General features: G+C 36.1%; 1 protein-coding gene and 1 non-coding gene across 2 annotated transcripts in view; both read left to right on the forward strand.

The window, feature by feature from the left end:
• Positions 1-18411, forward strand: part of LOC124645962 — a 70395-nt gene that overhangs the window by 44908 nt on the left and 7076 nt on the right. The window contains exons 14-15 of the mRNA XM_047185959.1: positions 228-294; positions 7315-7416. Of these exons, the coding sequence (XP_047041915.1) occupies positions 228-294; positions 7315-7416 (169 nt within the window). The remainder of the gene's footprint in view (positions 1-227; positions 295-7314; positions 7417-18411) is intronic.
• On the forward strand, positions 1209-1280 carry Trnap-cgg. The gene has a single exon. It is a non-coding gene; the product is annotated as a tRNA-Pro (tRNA).

Here is an 18411-nt window from a genome sequence, read left to right on the forward strand (position 1 = left end):
TCTTTTATCAATAAAAATCTAATAACTATTAGGAGTAGGACACAACATCGACCGATTAAAACAAAAATACTTCAATTCGGAGCTCCAAACTCGACAAAACGTTGCTTACAAGTTGAAATCGGTTGATGGTTGAGTTTGTGTGTTATCGTATGGTGTAATGTGTGACTAGTTGGTGGTGTAGCTATGTGTGAAGGCGGTTGATGTGACGGTGGTGTTGTATGGGGCAGGAGCGGGCGCGCGTGGCGGCCCAGCGACGCGCCGGCCCCGGAAGACGACCTGGAGCCCCCGCACGAGGTGATTTTGCCAGAATTACCTTCTACACTTATCTTGTCGACCACATTCACTTCTCTGCGCCTTGTCTATAGCAGTGTCCTGGGTGTCACTCGCGAACTCATTTTTAACCATCCACACATACTTTTGATATGTCTACTGATTCTTACCAAAAACTGTTCTAGCTCATGCTCAAGTTTTACTATACGCTTGATTTGGTACCTACCTAATTCAGAATATAGGTTTACCTAAAACACTTAACAAACAATAACGGAAGCAGGTGATGCTTCATCGCTTTCATTGCATCAGTTCTTTTAATTGCAGAAATAAAAATAGTTGTACAATAACTAGCTGATTCAGTAGCTTAGCTAGAGTGGCACCTCGGCACTACCACTGTGTAACTATGTATCTCACACTTTGTTGCATGAGTCGATAACGGCTAGCCAGTAGAACTAAAACTGCTCACAATAATGGCCGTTATTTCCAGTATATTGCATTCCATGGGTAAATCTGGCAAAATTCTTTTACGTACTTATAAATTTTTCATCTCGCAAAGAGGTCTGTGGGGACAATTGGCAATTTAACTGAGCGAAAATACCTATTCGGTAATAGCGGCCAATAACAGTGTTTTCTTTGGACTCTATTAGTATAGAATAGATTCAAGTAGCATTCTTCTCTTGGAAAATGTTTTCATTTATCTGCGGATGTGAATGCGATGCTTGAAGAACAAAATATAAAACTTCCTCATGATGGGACGGTCATCGATTAAAAATTAGTAGCAAACAAGGACTTGTGAAACTTATACAAGTCCTATTCTTTATATATGCGTAACAAATATAGATGACTATATAATGGAATATTAAATAATATGACGTCATTGATAACACAGTTTAAATAGGGCGTTTGTTTAGATTACTATTTTAGCCGAGACAAGCATCGGCTCGTTGGTCTAGGGGTATGATTCTCGCTTCGGGTGCGAGAGGTCCCGGGTTCAAATCCCGGACGAGCCCAGTGGCTTCACTTTTTTATAGTCTTTTGCTTATTTTTTTACTTTGCTGTTGCTGACTTATTTATTAGATGATAAATATAAATAAATTTCGTTAAGTACTAGAATTGGGGGGCATAAAAGTTATTTTTAGGAGCAATTACAAAACTTTCTTCAGCAGTAGGATAAATTGCAGTTTTTAAAGAAAATTGTACTTCATTATTATATTTAATTTACATCAAAAGCATAAAAAGTCTATCTTTTTAAATTTATAAATATAACGCTTGACAATTTACCTAATTGCTTCCATACCGCTGATTTCTTAATTTTAAAGTGTTTTCTTAGTTTTTGCTAGTGATTTTTATGAAATATTCACTCAACCCTTTACGATTTTACTCGTTGAATAAAACTAACTCACCTAATACCTACTTATCAGGAACAAAATATCGTAATAGACATCAAGTTTTATTTTATTACTTTCATAGTATTTTTTTGACGTTCGAAAAGTGTTGATCTGTCAGCCTAATTTGAGTAAACATTTTTTAAAATTGTTGTTTTATAGTTAACTAGCTTCCGCCCGCAGCTTCGCCCGCGTAGAGTTCAGTTGTATAGCGTTTCCAAGAGATTTCTTCAAAAGTCCGGGATAAAAACTATCCTATTTTCTTTCTCAATTCTATTATTCTATAATTCTATTATTCTCTTCAATCTCTATCCCTCTACCAAATTTTATTAAAATTTGTTCAGTGGTTTAGACGTGAAAGCGTAACAGACAGACAGAGTTACTTTCGCATTTATAATATTAGTAGGGATAGCAATTGTCTTTAAAAAAAGTGATGAAAAGTTGAATCTTATTAACTTATTTTATGTTCAGTGTTTAAGAAAAGTTACATCATAGGTACTCATATATTATTAACATTTCATTTGAAAGGGAAACATACGAGTACTATTCTTATTAAAACAAACTTATACTTTAACTGAAACTAATTGGGTTTCAGTTAAAGTATAAGTTTCACTAAATGCCTGGCTATAAAATAATATCCTTTAACATTTAACTGTATGGAACCCGAGAAACAATAGTAGTAAGAAATAATATTGTTTGCGTACATAATAACTTTTAAGAGTCATTCAGTGTAAGCAAAACATGGTAATAAGAAACATTTGAGAATTCCCTTTTCAGTGTAGTTATTGTACCGTTATTTGTATGTATGAAATTCAGGTGCTGTAGGTAAACTTACCTACTCGTATTTACGTGATGTGTAGATACACACATTTTGAATATAAATACATAACCTTACTATTTTTATTTATGTGTATTCTGTTATCTGTGGTTACGAAAGAAAATGCTTGTACGATTCCATTGTAACTTAGTTGAGGATATGTAGAGATTTAGTTTTTCTATGTTAATTATCTATTCATTATATTAATAAATACCTATGCTTTACAACAAAATAAAAGCTAAAAAGATTGCTATTAAAGAGATTAGTGTTCTTATAACCTTAATTAACTTTTAGTTTGGTTAATATCCATTAATAAAAGGTTTATTTTTTACCGCGCCTTCACTTGTTAAAATTAAAGAGCACTAAAGGCTGGTTCTAAGCCATCTAATACCGTGACGTCAGTGTTTCGCGGAAAACGCCATTTTGATACGTCATAAAGATAAGGTGAGCTTTACTTTAATATAACGAACTGAACTGTAATCTTCCTTTCACAATATTATTTTTTCGAAGATGATTTACAAATCAAAAATACGAAGCAAACTTAATACACTTAGCTTGTCAAAAAATCTTATAATGCGGACATAATTTATTACAGTTATCGAATACAGTATTCATTAATAAATATACTTAGGACGTCTTTTATAAATGAAGCTCAATAAGAGCCACGGCGCCAAGAAAGGCGGCTTTGTCGGCAATATGCTTTATCCTCCCCCAGTGTAATTAATTAGCTAATATAAGTAAGTAACTATACCTATATAGAATAATAAGTTTCCCTAAACGAAAATCGTTCAATAGGAACTTGTTACGTAAGCATGTCTTGTTTGTCATCCTTCAGTAGAAAGTATCATTATATTTACCTTTCTGTCCGAAATAGACAAAGATAAATTGACCCTCCATTTCCTCGCAACAAAATGTTTATTTTATATTTAGGAGAAGTTGCTTAGGGTTAGGTTTGTGTGTACATTTAATCGAACCAACTAATCTTGTAGTGAGGATCTACAAACTGAGTCCTAATCCTGCTTAAACCAAGTTCGACAAAGGCGTTCTGGGCGGGCAGGCAAAGGCCTCGTGTATGGACTTACATGTTTATTTAGTAGGGACTACGTAAAACGCTGATGGTTTCACTTAGTTTGCCATAATTTTTTGTACTCGTAAGATCTTAATACGTACTAGTAGTTTTTTGTTTCTTATTGCTAACATAGTCGCTTTTAAATTATAAACCAAGGACGATTATAAAACACTTTTTTCTTTAAATTATCTAACACAAAACAACCCTTAATGAAGCTCTTAAATTGAATGAATTTGGCCCGTTCAAAGCGACAGTTATTGACCGTAGTAATATTTAACTGAGAGGGCAGAATATTAAAAATATTTCCGTCGCGTACTTGCCGCGGGTGTGCCATAAAATGTAAAGTTAACAGGGAGCCTCTTAAGCAAACCATGGAGTTGTGTAGGTAGGGCGGGCGCGTCCTAAGGGCGGTAAGGGCGGTTAGAGGCGGCCGGAGTCAGTGCGCGGCGCGCCGGGCGCTCGGCATGACGTCGCGCCGGCGACGCCGCGTCGCCTTCCGCGACTACGTACCTATGGACGTGCGCGCCATGGCCAAGGTATATTATCCACACCTGGGACAATGCATTTCGCTCACATACAACTCTTTTACCACCCTCAAACTTATGATTGTTAGCTTCGTCGTGTAAAATCTGCTGTTTTTTGTTTGTTTATGCTTGCAACAAAGTTTGAATATCATGTTTTTGGATTAGATCGTATTTCTTAAAGAGAACAATAGACAGTGTTTGTAGCTTTCGCGTGTTAAAAAAAGTCTTGTAAGCTGCTGGTACCTTTCGTAACAAATTCATGTTTGTCTTGTATGTATGATTAAACGCCGATTATTTGGTACAAAAATATCAACATATAACGTTGATAAATGGTACACCCGTTCGACAATGAAACGAAAATCAATACATGCAGTAAATAAATGTGCTTTTACATGTGATTAATTGTGATGGTACCCATTCTTTAATGGAAATTTGTGTTCATGCAATATTTACCTAGAATGTTATGAACGTTAAAATCTAATTAGAGGGCCCTGTAAAACAGTCATTAAAATTTAATTAGTCTTCACGTGTAAAAAATTGTTACATACTTAGTTTTACGATTTCATGAAATGAGACTCGAGCTATGAACATAGTTATAGGAATATTTCATGAAATCCCTAACAGTATTATATTTCAATATTTCCCATATGACTTCAGATCTTAATAGTAGACCGTTACAAATTGAGGTTTAGAATCAATTTCGTTCCCCAAACTTGTACATGAAGCCATTGATATAGCACATTGTTTGTGTTGAACACTTCGCGACTCAAAGTGCTTCCCTAAACTTAATGAAATTGTGCGCTTAAAATTAATAATTCAAACGTAACGCATAAATTCCCGCATGGCTTTTAGTTTGAAAGATGTGACTTCTACGTAGACCGCGGGTTTGCCTGCATAATTAACGTACTTGTTGTGAACATCGCGTCCCCATACTAGGCTAGGTGAATAAAGAGGGGAATAGCATTAATATTTAAAATGTTAGAATAAAAAGTACCTTTTTCCTTTTGAGCATCAAAAAACTTTGTTATCATATACTATACATGCAAGCAAAATAAGTATAATACAGTGATCGATCGATAAAGTTAATTACATTAGCAATTTGATAACCGGGTCGTTGATGTCTTCTCTTTGGGGACCCATTGGCCGATAACATTCAAACGCTATCATTCCATCTATGACAATGTAACGCGTAGTATTGATAGTAAAATGGCATGAATGTATCGAGATAAGTAATGTTTTCATTTATATATTGTGGTATTGTACAAATGTAATTTCCGGCGTAGCCGTAGCGCGTAGCGTTCGTAGTCGGTCTACAGGATCTTTTTGTAAGCGGTCGAACAAAAACCCTACGGTATCTACGATCTGTAGCAGCCAGGTGCTACGATAAAGTCGTCTTTTAAAAGTACCGATTAAGGTTACGGGAACCGGAATGACCTATATTCCTCTGTTGACACTTCGGATTTGCGCGGGAATCCGCCGGGCTCAGTTTGTGATGCTTGTCTACATACCTTGTACTGTGAGTGTGTTGATAAGCAAGGCCGTAATCATTTTGTAGTATCATTTAGTAAGCGCCTCTCTTATCTGGGTACACACAAACAAATTGTGTTGTTCAAAGCTTTACTCAGTCGAATATACTGAATGAGATAGTCTAGTGATAAATAACAATAGTATTTCTTAAAATGAAGTGGGACTCGGGGTCGATTTCGTATAGTAAGTTCTTTAGCCTTTCTCAGTTGCGTGTTTATATATAACAGGTACACAGAAAAGTATTGCGTTCAACGGCGATAAAGAAGAAAGAGTTCGATAATAAACACGCAACTCACACCTGCGGCAGAATAACGTTTAGTTTGTACCATAAGGTACATCGTTTTTGGCAAGAAAGGGTATAGGTACCTTTCTACATACTCAGCTATAATGCACCTACAATTAGAATTTCAATATAGTTATAAATCCATGCTCAACAGACAAGCCAGCCACTACACTTAAGTATCTTCATCATCATCATCATCGTCATCTGAGCCGCAGGACGTTTACTGCTGATGTTTGGTCTTTCCCTTTCAGTTCTCGGAATGGTTACTGTTATGTTATAGAATCTATTCTATTCTTTAATGATGAAGTTACTCCATGCCATTAAAAAGTTAGTATGAACTTTTTAACTTAGTAGGTACTTTACAGACATTATTAAATCGCCATTAGAGATTGACCATCGATACGTGCAAGAAGGATATTCTTACATAGAATAGTTATAAATTGCGCATTTTATGTGCCTCGTATGTTATCCTTGCATCGAAATAGAAGTTTAATTCATTATTTGCTGCAAACGTTTTGGTATTTACCTTATTGGAACTTTCAACCAAACAATGTTCATTATTTATCCGTCAAAATGATGAGTATGGTGATCCAAATTGTCAGTTGTGTCGTAACAACAACACTGAAGCCATCTACGTGAACACATGAAAACAGTCATTATGTTACTGTTGTTACGTAACGGAAATTAAAAGTAAACAATACATCCATTGTTTCGTGAGAATATAACAAACATAAATTACTAACGTTTACTTTTTAAAGTAAAAATATGTTATGTAAAGTTCATCTCTTATATACAAAAGAAATCGTAAAAAATCTGACCTTAGTGTAAAATAATTCTTTTCTGTAATTTTATGTTGGTAGTTCAGCTATTATTTGCGAAATTCTTTACGTCAAGCATAGAACGAAGCTCTGCCAGCAAAATTACCATATGTATGTGCGATGTGTGACTTTTTGTTACTTTCAGCATAGTTTAGGTGCTATTAGAGCGATAACAATACTTAAGAAGCCACCACTTCCGCGCGCCGTTGGCGTTAGTCGAAACTGTGCCAACATGCAAAAATAGCGTGAAAAATCAATTAAACCGTCGAGACAGTTAGTTGGTCATCCCTCGCCCTGCAGTTTGACCGCGAGTCTTCGCTGCTTCACATCCCTCTTACCACTTATATCTTCTACATTATTGCCTGCCAATAAAAACAACTTTCTATGTAGGTTGTAGTCTAGACGGAACTTTTTCGTGTGCTACATAGTAACGTAGTTATGATGCTTATCTATTACTTTCTTGCGTGTAAATTGTGATGCATGTTCTGAGTTGTGACAAGGTGCTGTCTAGTGTTTTGTACATGTAGTTGTTCGAATGTACTTACACGTTGGTCTGTAAAGTAATGCAGAATGCTTAATTATGGTGAGACAAGTAAGAATTAAATGCACGTACGTGTGCAGGAGTACGAGGAGGAGGGACGGCGCTCTCGGCGACACTCTTCCCCGTGCAACTCGAGAGAGGGCAGCACTACTGCACTCCACACGCAACACTACGATGATTCCGTAAGTACCTACATTATTTTTAACAAAAATCTTCAATATCGTCTCTACAAAAACATGTGTGCTGATCAGAGCCTTGTACAAAACCTTTGCAGGTTGTAAGTAGGTATTCGATTAATTTAAAACATCCATCTTGGATTTAAGTGAACCCACAAAAAGCTCTTACAATTACAACTTAAAACACATTACACTTATTAAATGCCAACTTTACCAAAATTCTGAACCAAAGAATTTCTTGTTTAAACGTATTTCATCGGTTATTCTAAGAACTTCGTTTTGTGTTGAATCAATTTTGATGAAACTATAAGATAAATCAGAACACAACTTGAAGGCTGTTTGCTGTAAGTTATTGAACAGTTTCGTTAGAATAATCAGATGTTCGTGTTTATATGTATGTTGGGTAGAATACAGTGGATGCCCACCAAAACTCATTTGTAACTGAATAGTTTGGCATAGCGCCAGCCCCCTGATACAGCCATCTTGATTTCACAGGTCCATCTAAAACGTTGCACGAAATACAACTGGCATAGCTTGGATTTGGGCATCACGGATTCACTGATAATTGTAGTTCGAACTAGGGACACACGTTTCACGTGCCAATAACTTTTGATGAAGGGCTAATGCAGCAGATAAATAGACAGTTTTTTTTCTACTTCTTAACAAGGTTCACAATATATACCAATAAGAAAATAACAACATTAAACGATACGTCTATATTTATTTAAAAAGTATTTTAATACTTATCGAGATTCAATAAACTTATTCTAAAATAATATCAGTCTAATTAACTATGTCTAATCGTACGTACTTAGCTAACGATATTACTGGTTTCGTCTCCAAACTGTAACGTTTCTTTTCACTACCAATTTAGTCAAACAACAGAACAAATCTACATAAATTAATACTGACAACCCTTTTTACGTAAAAATGCTTATGTTTTCAGACAATTGTATTAAATTCTAATACCAAAAATGTGTCACACCTATCATGTCTGTTAAAACAAGGACGTACTCTTACTTATCCGCTTCCTTTTAAATCTTGAATCATAACATGGGTATGGGGCTTAGAAAAGGGTGTTCTTATTATTTAAACATATTGTTTTCTTACGTATTACCATTTGATTGCATTTCATAGTGAAAAAGTCGATCATCTAATTGAATGTTTAACAAAACAATAACATAATTTACAAGCTACGATAACAAAATCCCAGACGATTAACACGCGTGACACGTGTTCGTAACACTTCGAACATTTTGCAAATCACGATCATTTGTTTCGAACAATGTCCGTCAAAGTGTTCGTGTAATCGCTTAACCGGGCGAGTGTGGGGTCATTATGCCATTGGCTAGAGTTAAAGCTAAATTAGACCTAGTCGTCTGTTAGGAGGTCATAGTTTCTCTTGCAGCGATCGACGCAGCTCTTCTGTCGCCTTAGTCAGGTCTTTGTCATGGCGGCGTTGCTTGCCAAGATCCCCACAATCTTCTAGGTAATCCTTTGGTGGTTCGACGGGATATTTGCTCCCGAATTTTGGTCGTGGAATTCTGACGCGTTTGACATCACCCAACCAGCTCTCCATTTTCGATGGATAAATGTTTTAACCTGGAAAAAGATAATAAGCACGTTAACAATATCCGAATGACTTAACTGTAATTTCCTAATATTTGCATATTAATTATATTTTTATACTGCTAACTCCATACATAATACTACTAATATAAACAACGGAACAATTTTGTTTTTGATATGTTCGTCAGATATGCAAACGATTGCACCAACTAGGAAACCGTTAGTAGTTAGTAGGTAATTGAAACAGATTCAATCATATCTGATCGAGTAAGTACAGGCCGTGCAAAAAGTGGCCGCACGCACTACTTTGGCGTTGCACTGTTGATCAATAGTTGTGTAAGTAACGATGGTCATTGGGGAGTGGTGAAATCCTAAATAAGCGCGGTTTCATCTCGGCGCCAGGCGTAGGTGCCGCCGCCGTCAGTGTCGAGACATTTATGGTAAAGCAACACCGATCTTTTGAAATTGTTACAAAAGCAATCTATAACCCGTGAGAAACTTATGCCCGCTATAAAAATACACTTAATTGGGTCATTATTTCGCACAGCCGCCGTCACAGGACTTCATCAAAAATATGATATCCAAACAATTTATATCTCCACGTTCAACGACCTCATCAATCACAATTTTCTCTGACGTTTGCAGTGATTAAGAAGTCTCTCTAGCGCCGATCGTTTTTCCCAGAAGACAGGCGTACATAAATAAATATTAAAGCAGACGTAAACAATTATTCTCGAGGTTTTCAATTACGTAGTTAAAGTACCTAATGTTAGTTTCAATAAAAGATATTGTTTCATATTTTAGTATAATGGCAATTTTATTATGTACGCGCGCATCTTCATTGAAAATAATGAAGCATCTTCATACATATATTGCTCTTAACTGATATTGTATTGTATGGTAATGGTATCTAAATCGTGATCTGTGCTCGCTGCCTAGTATAAAAAGTGATTAATGACTAGTCAGTCGTTCCGCGCATCTTAAGCGCAAAGACAAAGATATTTTATTGCACGAATAGCTTTCTCTAGCGAAAGTGTTGCTAAACGCGGTGGCATTATTTCTGTGTGACGCTTTCAAATACAATTTGCTTCGATATTAATAGGCACCTGATTTATGGGCTCCTGCATTGTACTCCTCAAAGGTTGTCTTGTTAATAGATTACGATTCAGAAATATAAAGCGTTTTGTTTAATTTCATAAATTCTGCAATCATTTTCACTTACTTTTTAAGCAGGTGATATTGCTTGTATTGCTGTGATTTATAGGAGATTGGTACGTCATTTAGATAAATGCAAAATCTTTGATATGTGGAATAAGAAACGGTGTTGTAATACTCATAATATCCGAGAAAGTGGGCAGACGGAGTCAAATGTATTTACAGGTCCGGTAGTCGGTACAAATCGTGACTCAGTGCCGTGGGTGCAATCCGACACCACAACGGATACACAAAGTACTGAAACACAGAGCACTGATTCTGAGAAACTTGTGACTCAACGGAGATACGAATATCGGAAAAAATAAGATAAGATATAAATGTACGATGAAGTTAAGAAGGTTATTGCATGATTGTAATAACAGTTGTACTGATATAATAGTTCCATGCAATTGTTTTTCGCCAATAAAAGCAATAAATCCAATCTCCGATTTTGTTTGAAAGCATGAACAATTTTGTAGCAAATGAAAAGTTTTGCAATATAAACTTCGAGCAACGCTACTCAATTCTTTTCCAAAGAGTATTTAATCCACAATATATTGGTTTTAGTAAACAAACTACGGCAATAACAATACTCGTACATGTCGCGCTTGAGAGGAGCACAGACTTGCCGGAAGTGGGACGTCGCGTGCGCATCGCCCACACCTTTGTCGCTTATCCGTATTAATTTGTGCATGGAAATAATGGAAAGTACATAAATAATGTCACATTATGATTATGATTCTATTGACTTGGTAATGGCATCTACACTTTCTACTTAGACTATATCATTAAGAAAATATGACAGTCTCTAGAAGGAATGTTAAGTTACTCATGCCATGGTGTAGGTAATGGTGAGATAGTAGTAGAGTTTTACGATGCTCCAAATTGCTTCGGTACGTGACATTGTAAGTAACGCATGGGGCCTATAGCTAACTATATGGTACTTTCTCTTTCGAGTATAGTTGATAGGTTTGGGAAAAGTTTTTATTGGAGTTTAATGTGGTGCAGAAGTAAAATAATACACGGTTATGGTAGTATATAGTTAAAAACACTAAATAGGTATACTTTAAAACACCTAATACAAAGAAAAAATAACATGAAGTAAATATATAAATCCATCAAATATACTTAGTGTCGCTGTATGCATCAATCAATTCACTTTCAAAAAACAAATTAAACCGTGTCAGGTCAGTCAAAGCTTCAATGACCCAATAATTACGTCATTAAAATTTTAAGATTATCAGTAGTCGAGGCCAGTAGACCAGTAAATCGTAAAGTGTCAACAAGTGGGATACTTTCCCTGCTAAGTGCTGTAGTGTCGCACATCTAGGTAAATGTGAGATATATCTATGGCAATTGTTCGTAATATACTTGTCATGACAATTTGATACCGTTGCCTCGGAGATATTTGTGATAATGAGCCGACGTTCCACTTAACAATTCCTTTACGACACCGCAGCGTGAGTCCCAATGTCCGTGTCAATCACTAATTTCTCGCAGTTATTGCACTTTGTTCAATATTTCTCATTAATCTATTGTGGGTTGTCGCAATACCTGATTCACTTTTCTCTTTTTTTTCTACTTGATTAATTAATCCAAGAGCACTAAAATAACTCAATTAAATGTATTATATATTTTGATTGTATGAGCGTATGCCGTCTAGTTTGATATCGCGTGATATTTACTAGCGGGGTATATCGCGCACTTATGCAATTCAAGGAAATTATAAAACCCAAAATGTAGAACCTTCGTGAATTTTATAAATTGAAAACAGTGTTCTTAAAGCGGAAGAATAATAAGCGGAATAAAGACCTACATTGTAAACGTTTTCGCATAATGTTGACCAATTATGCGCAGGAAACTAAAAAGATTGAGCGTCTAAACAGGAAGACCAGGGGGTACTTGTATGGGCTGACCCAATATTTCCTGCAATTACCTGTCGTTTCCCGTAAACTCGTCGTGCCACTTTCTACTTCGTGTTTCTGGAAATGTTTTAAGTTGCCATTTCCTATATAAATAAGTGTACATTTTTATTTCACATAAAGCCAGACAACTTGTATAACATCTACTGAACATAAAGGTTGTTGCTTTATTCACTTTAGCTTTTTTCGTAAAAAGCACCTTAACTGGTTTTGAAACGTGCTTGCTGCTACTTTGATACAGCCGATTACAACTTCCGATTAATCTTTCCAACAAAACATGTTCCAAGAACAAACTAAAGTGAACGATCAGTAGGTAAAAGTAATATAACACTGATTGTAAACTCTAATTCTACTTAATTAATTTTAAAGATTTTCTGATAAGGAGCTTCAATGAAATAAAATAGCACTTCTCTTATCACAAATAATAATAGAGCAGAGCACTCGACTATAAGGCTTTATAAAATGACGATCCCTATCAAGCATGTCACGCTATTCAGTATGTAGTGTGCCTAAGTGATATACTGGAAACTGTCACTCATGAAATTGGACACGTAACTGACTTATTACCTAATGCTGTAATTTGAAGAGTTCTAGTTAAGCAGTTGCATGCTCCACATTCCTGGACAAAAATAAATGGCAGACGTATCACAGTATAATATATTTAAGCTAGAAAATGTTACAAGCACTTGTAGGTCTTGATCTTATAGCGAGTTCACGAAGTCAAATTTGCATAAGTATGTTAACGTTAGAGAAAGGTAGTACGTATTGAAAATCATATTATGCTTAGTGCGGGTCGATGGTAAATGGCACAAGGGTTGGAAGACGGGCCGTCAGTCAGGCGGTGAACGTCCGCTTTGTTTGGCTAGCGGGACTGCGACGTTATGTTATCACGACCACTCTCCCACGCCACCTCGCTAATTGCTAGCCTTGTTTGTCCATACAAACCTGCTCAAGAGCTCACGAGCACAGCGGTGCATGCTCATTTGCCTACACAGCCTATTTATTATTTATCCGCTATCGTCTGACTCATTTATTCTGACCACGGAAATACAATACACATGACAAGGTTTGTCCTAGCGGCCTGCAGTTGATTGGTTACTAAGTAGGTATCCATATTGTGTGCATTTTAATGAAATAGGAGTGCTTGCTGGATCTGCCTTAGGTTTGAATTAACACTAAGTTTTATTTTAGGTACGTGTCGTTAAAAAAATATCCTCCAAATTAATGTTATCTTAGTTAGCAAAAAATAGCTGGAAAATTCTTTTATGTGCCTTATTAGCATGAAGAATATAAACAAAAAACTAGTGAACTGGTTATATGTGGTGCCTATTTTATAGCTACTTTATTCGTATATTAAGTAAGATTTTGCAACTGACCCGAAATAATCTCCGCCGTATTTGATTCTCCGAAACGGTTATTATTTTCCTAACCAATATTATTATCTAACGTGTTTGATAACCAAATCAAGTGCTGCGTGTATTTAATAACCGACTCGTATTCTCGGTGTAGTTTCTAGGACTCGTTGCAATCTCTCCGTGTTGGTCGTGCGCTATTGTGACCCGCGGGTCGACATTAATCTCTACCTACACTGCTTTCGCGCACCGTAAACCTAATATATTAGCCTAATCAATGCCTTTCTCCCTATTCGCACAGTGCATTAATAATGGGGTTGTGTACCGTTTCCTTGCAAACTATGATAAAGCATTTAGGCAAACGACAGTTATAATAAGATATAAATCAAGTAAAACATAGAAACGGTTTTTCAAAGCGTCGGAAAGCTATCGGTCCGTCGTCCCAGACAAACTCTATAAGGAAGGTGTACTGTAACATTAACCCCCTTGCAAGGCACGGCTCCGGTTCGTGATCTCAACAATATTTCTCGTGTAGTGTAATCTCGCGAGCGCCGATAAAATAGAAAATAAAGGCTTGCCGATTTATTATGATAACTCGAAATCACGTTGAAATATCGGTATGAGTATCTATTACATATATACTGCTATCTAAAAGGTATCTGATACACACAGAACTGCGATCAAAAGCGGCAGGTAGGTAGGCAACATCGTGCCTAATATAAATTGATAGTGAGCATAACACTAATATGTATTATATAGGGTATATATAATTCTTTTCATGATTTATTTTGGTCGTAGCAACCTACTGCTACTTTCTGAAATAGAAACGTTTTACTCAAATATACCCTTGATATTTTGACTGTCTAATGCACTTAACCTAATCTCAGTAATGATCGCTAGTTCGCAGATACCTATGCCCGTGCTGAATCTCTCTCCTATCGAATGGTGTACACTGTATAGTAATAGTCTACCATTCCAATCGTAGAAAGCGTGTCATGGAGCTTCGCCGGCTGTGTTGTATAAAAAAGTGCATAATTTACGATAACACAATAGCAATACAGACATCAGTATCTCTTGAAGGCCTTCTGTGTCTGATTATGTCCTTGTTGCATTCAACAAGTCAGTCATGCGTGGCGCCATAAAACGCAGTAAAAATCATTTACGAAATACCAACGGGAGTTTATTAGCAAACCTGCCATTACAGTTAATATTGCCAAATTGGGATCTCTCTAAGTGTGAAACAAATGGCCAACTAAAAACATAATCTAGCGTTAGCAATCCGCTTTCTCTACTAATATTTATCTCAGCGAAATCAATTAAGTGGTAAGCAAACTAATTAGTATGCAAATAGTTTGTTCACTATAATTTTCTGAGTCATTATCATCTACAGTATTTTATGAAAACATAATAGTTGTAATTAATCGTTTTACAATTACATTATAGGTCAAGGAAATCGAGCCGTATCAGATGATTTAGTAAACAAAAATAAAACGACCTACCTATAAACAAAACAAAGATCATACGAATAAAGTTGTATCAATTTTATTTCGACGCAGGTTTCAACATAGAGGTTTAATGGTTAGAAAAAGATGTTGTAAATGAGCTGTGAGCGGCCCATAATATTATACGACGAAGTAAGACAAGGACTATTTTTTCTGTCCGTGGCCCGAAAAGAACCGGCCGAATGCAAGCTAAACTTGCTTGATGAATGTGTTCCGAATAACGAACTAACTTAAACCTCATGACCATACATGTTCAAGCGAATGTATGTATAACACATGGCATAGGTATTACATATACCTATTTTTTTTGACAGAAACTTTTAAGAAAATTTCAAAATTTATACATAAAATTAGAAACCATTAAACGAAAATCTAATTGTAAAAATAAATTTACATATTTATGACTATGAATATTGACCGACTAACCTTTGTTCCAGCAATTTTAATGGTATGATCATCTATAAATAATAGAACAAAACAAAATAAAATTTGTAAAAGGTGCAGTTCTGGCACTAAAACATAGCATAACACCAAAACCTGAATGTAAATTCTATGTATGATCTTCACATGTTTGCACACAACAATATAATGACCAAAAACAAAAGGTACACAATAGTATTGTTTTGTCTACAGCCTAGTAAACTAACTGCGATTTTGTAAGCGGATCTTTCTCTTGTATTCATGTATAAAACTATTGGGGACACTGGCCTCAATTTTATATTTAACTTACCTGTCACGGTTATCCTGTTGACAGCGTGGTTGCACTACCTTCTATTTGTAAACAAGCCAGCGATTGTAAGTCAGTTAAACGTGCACATGTGCCGACGCTTGAAGCGAAACTGACCGCCAGAGCAGAGCGAGCGGCTGGCTCGGCCGGTGTGCGAATCGAGTTCACTTGGTACTCAGCTGGCTACGTAAGCGTCGCCTCGCTTTGAGGTAGAATTGGTTGTATGCCACAGGCAATGGCTACGGCCACCCACGCACTCCATTGTCGATTCGTAGTCAATAACATCCCTGTCTCGACAAAGCGGAGTAATCGAACATCATGTAGGACGGGTACTAAAAATAAATTGTGCTGGAAAACCAGCGTAGTTGAAATCTGCGATGCCGATGGATTACTAAATGGCGTACAAACGTCGAGTGTGAAAGCGAGCACCGAGAAAAAACTCGACAGCTAAAGTAGATTTTAGTGTAGTGTAATGATCTATAGCTAGAGAAAATAAGGAAGACATACTAGGAAGGCAAGCGTTATTTCACATTATAATAGATGTGAAAATAACTGTGTTATGCTTTCACGATTAATCGGCTAAATCGACTTTGATGAAAGATATTGGATAATTTTGAATTAACGCTTACCTAATTTCGAATGTAACTCAGTCTTGTGCTTTCAGACCAAAACTACTGTATCGATTCAAATTAAAGGTACATAGGTAGTCTAGATCCTGAGAAAGGTCATTTGTTAATTCTTATCCGGTTGCGGAAAGTAGTGCCCTCGGGATGCGCACAACACAATCTATAAACAAATGAGTCGTGAGTTGGACTGTGCTTTCAAACAAGACTATTAAGTTTAAGGATAATCCACTTGACGAAACGATTCAAGGCACAACTGGCTGGTCACTAATGGTCTTCTAATGGTACATTAAATACAGTTTAAGTATGTGAACATGTGCACACGTAAACACTTTACATAATTGCCGTTTACCTTAGAGTTACAATCATAACTAAAATCTAAATTATATAATACAACGGCCATTTTCTTTTGGGGAAGGGGGGTTCTTTTGTCAGAGAAATATCGGTTTTAAGATTTAACGATGTCATATTTCTACTTACAATCCATGTCAATTACGACTGAGAGTTAAGGAATCCTGTTCTTGTTTTAACAAGTACAATGGGATACGAACAAATTGTTTTAAACAAATTGTTTTACGAAGCCACACCGTTAGTTCCCACGCGGACATCAGTCGAAAACTGGATAAACCGGAAACAACCAAGCCATCCACCTGCGATTCCCATGTCTCGTGAACATTATATTATATTTTTTACAACTTCAATCACGCCGCTTGATGAAACTCAATTATAACTTAAAAGTACTAACAATTAACATATTTCCTATTGTTGCAACAATTAAAATAAGGCGTGAGTACGCAGCTTGATTTATTTAACTAGTTTAATTTTAAAATCAGTAATTCTGAGTTTTGAGACTTGAATTATTTTACGCTCAGATGCTCTGGTCATATGATTCATCACTACGTGTTACATATTTTAGACTCACGTTTTCTTAGTTGGTAACAAGAACAGAATAGTAATTATCTCTGCATATTACGAGCATTGAATAATATTTTGATGTGATTACAATACATCAATGGCTTTACTGATGCAATCTGTTCAATGAAACATAACAATCCCTGTGACCGAAATGAATCAGGAAATAATAACAAAGATCTTTGTTATACGCGCCATTCATTACGCGTTTGTTATGTAAAATGTATCGCTCAAAAGGATTCATGTAGGAAAGTGAAAATAGTTCTACAAATGCATAGCCGAAACTAAGTGTTCCAGTTTTCAATACAATTGTCGCAGATTTCTTTTGTCCATTGTATCAAACCACTTATTTCCAAACACGATTACGTTTCAATAAAAGAATTTTCCTTGAAGAAGTTACACATTTTCTTTCGAACCTTGTTGTTAATTTTATAATCTTCTTTTTATTGCACAGTTTTGAAATAAAACTTGCTGTAATTACAAATTTGCATATAAGCCGCAATGTAACTTATCTCGTGGTCATCGGAAACTCTTCAAGTGACCACACACGTGAACGACACATGCTTATCATATTTCACGCAAAGAAAGTTTGTAATTCAATCAATCGAGGTGTTTACAACGATTAGTGAAGCGTACTCGGTGGTTGGTAAAAGTGAAATTAATGTCGGCTTTGTTCGATACACTTACAGTATTAGAGTGGGTTTCACAAACAGGGCGTGGCTTTGTTTCCAGAAGCTTTCACGGTTCGCTATACTGTACTAAGCAAACGATAGTTACATGTCGACTTAAGCGTATTACACAAGAGTTAAACCCGTAAGGCATGAAGCTGGAGTAATGGAGTCATATATATTGGAAAATCAGGCGACTTGTTCGTTTGTAGGCATAAATAGAGAAGACAAAATAAACTTGTCATCTTACATGACGCAATCGAAATCAATACGAGGAAAGATCCAAAGTTTACTGTGTAGACATGTACTTATTTTAAATTGACTATGTTGAGGCTGTAACGGTTGTATCACGTTTGTTCATCGTCACTGTTAATTTAAGCAAGTATAATTAAAACTATCACTAGGTTTTATGCTTCACAAGACACTTTTCCCAAGAAACCAATTACGGTAGAAATCGCAATTCAATTTTATTTTGTAAAAGATGGAAAAGGCTATTCGTTCATACCATTTCAAAGATGTTATTACAAGTCTT

This window comes from Helicoverpa zea, chromosome 3 (genome assembly GCF_022581195.2).
Source record: "Helicoverpa zea isolate HzStark_Cry1AcR chromosome 3, ilHelZeax1.1, whole genome shotgun sequence".
NCBI lineage: Eukaryota > Metazoa > Arthropoda > Insecta > Lepidoptera > Noctuidae > Helicoverpa > Helicoverpa zea.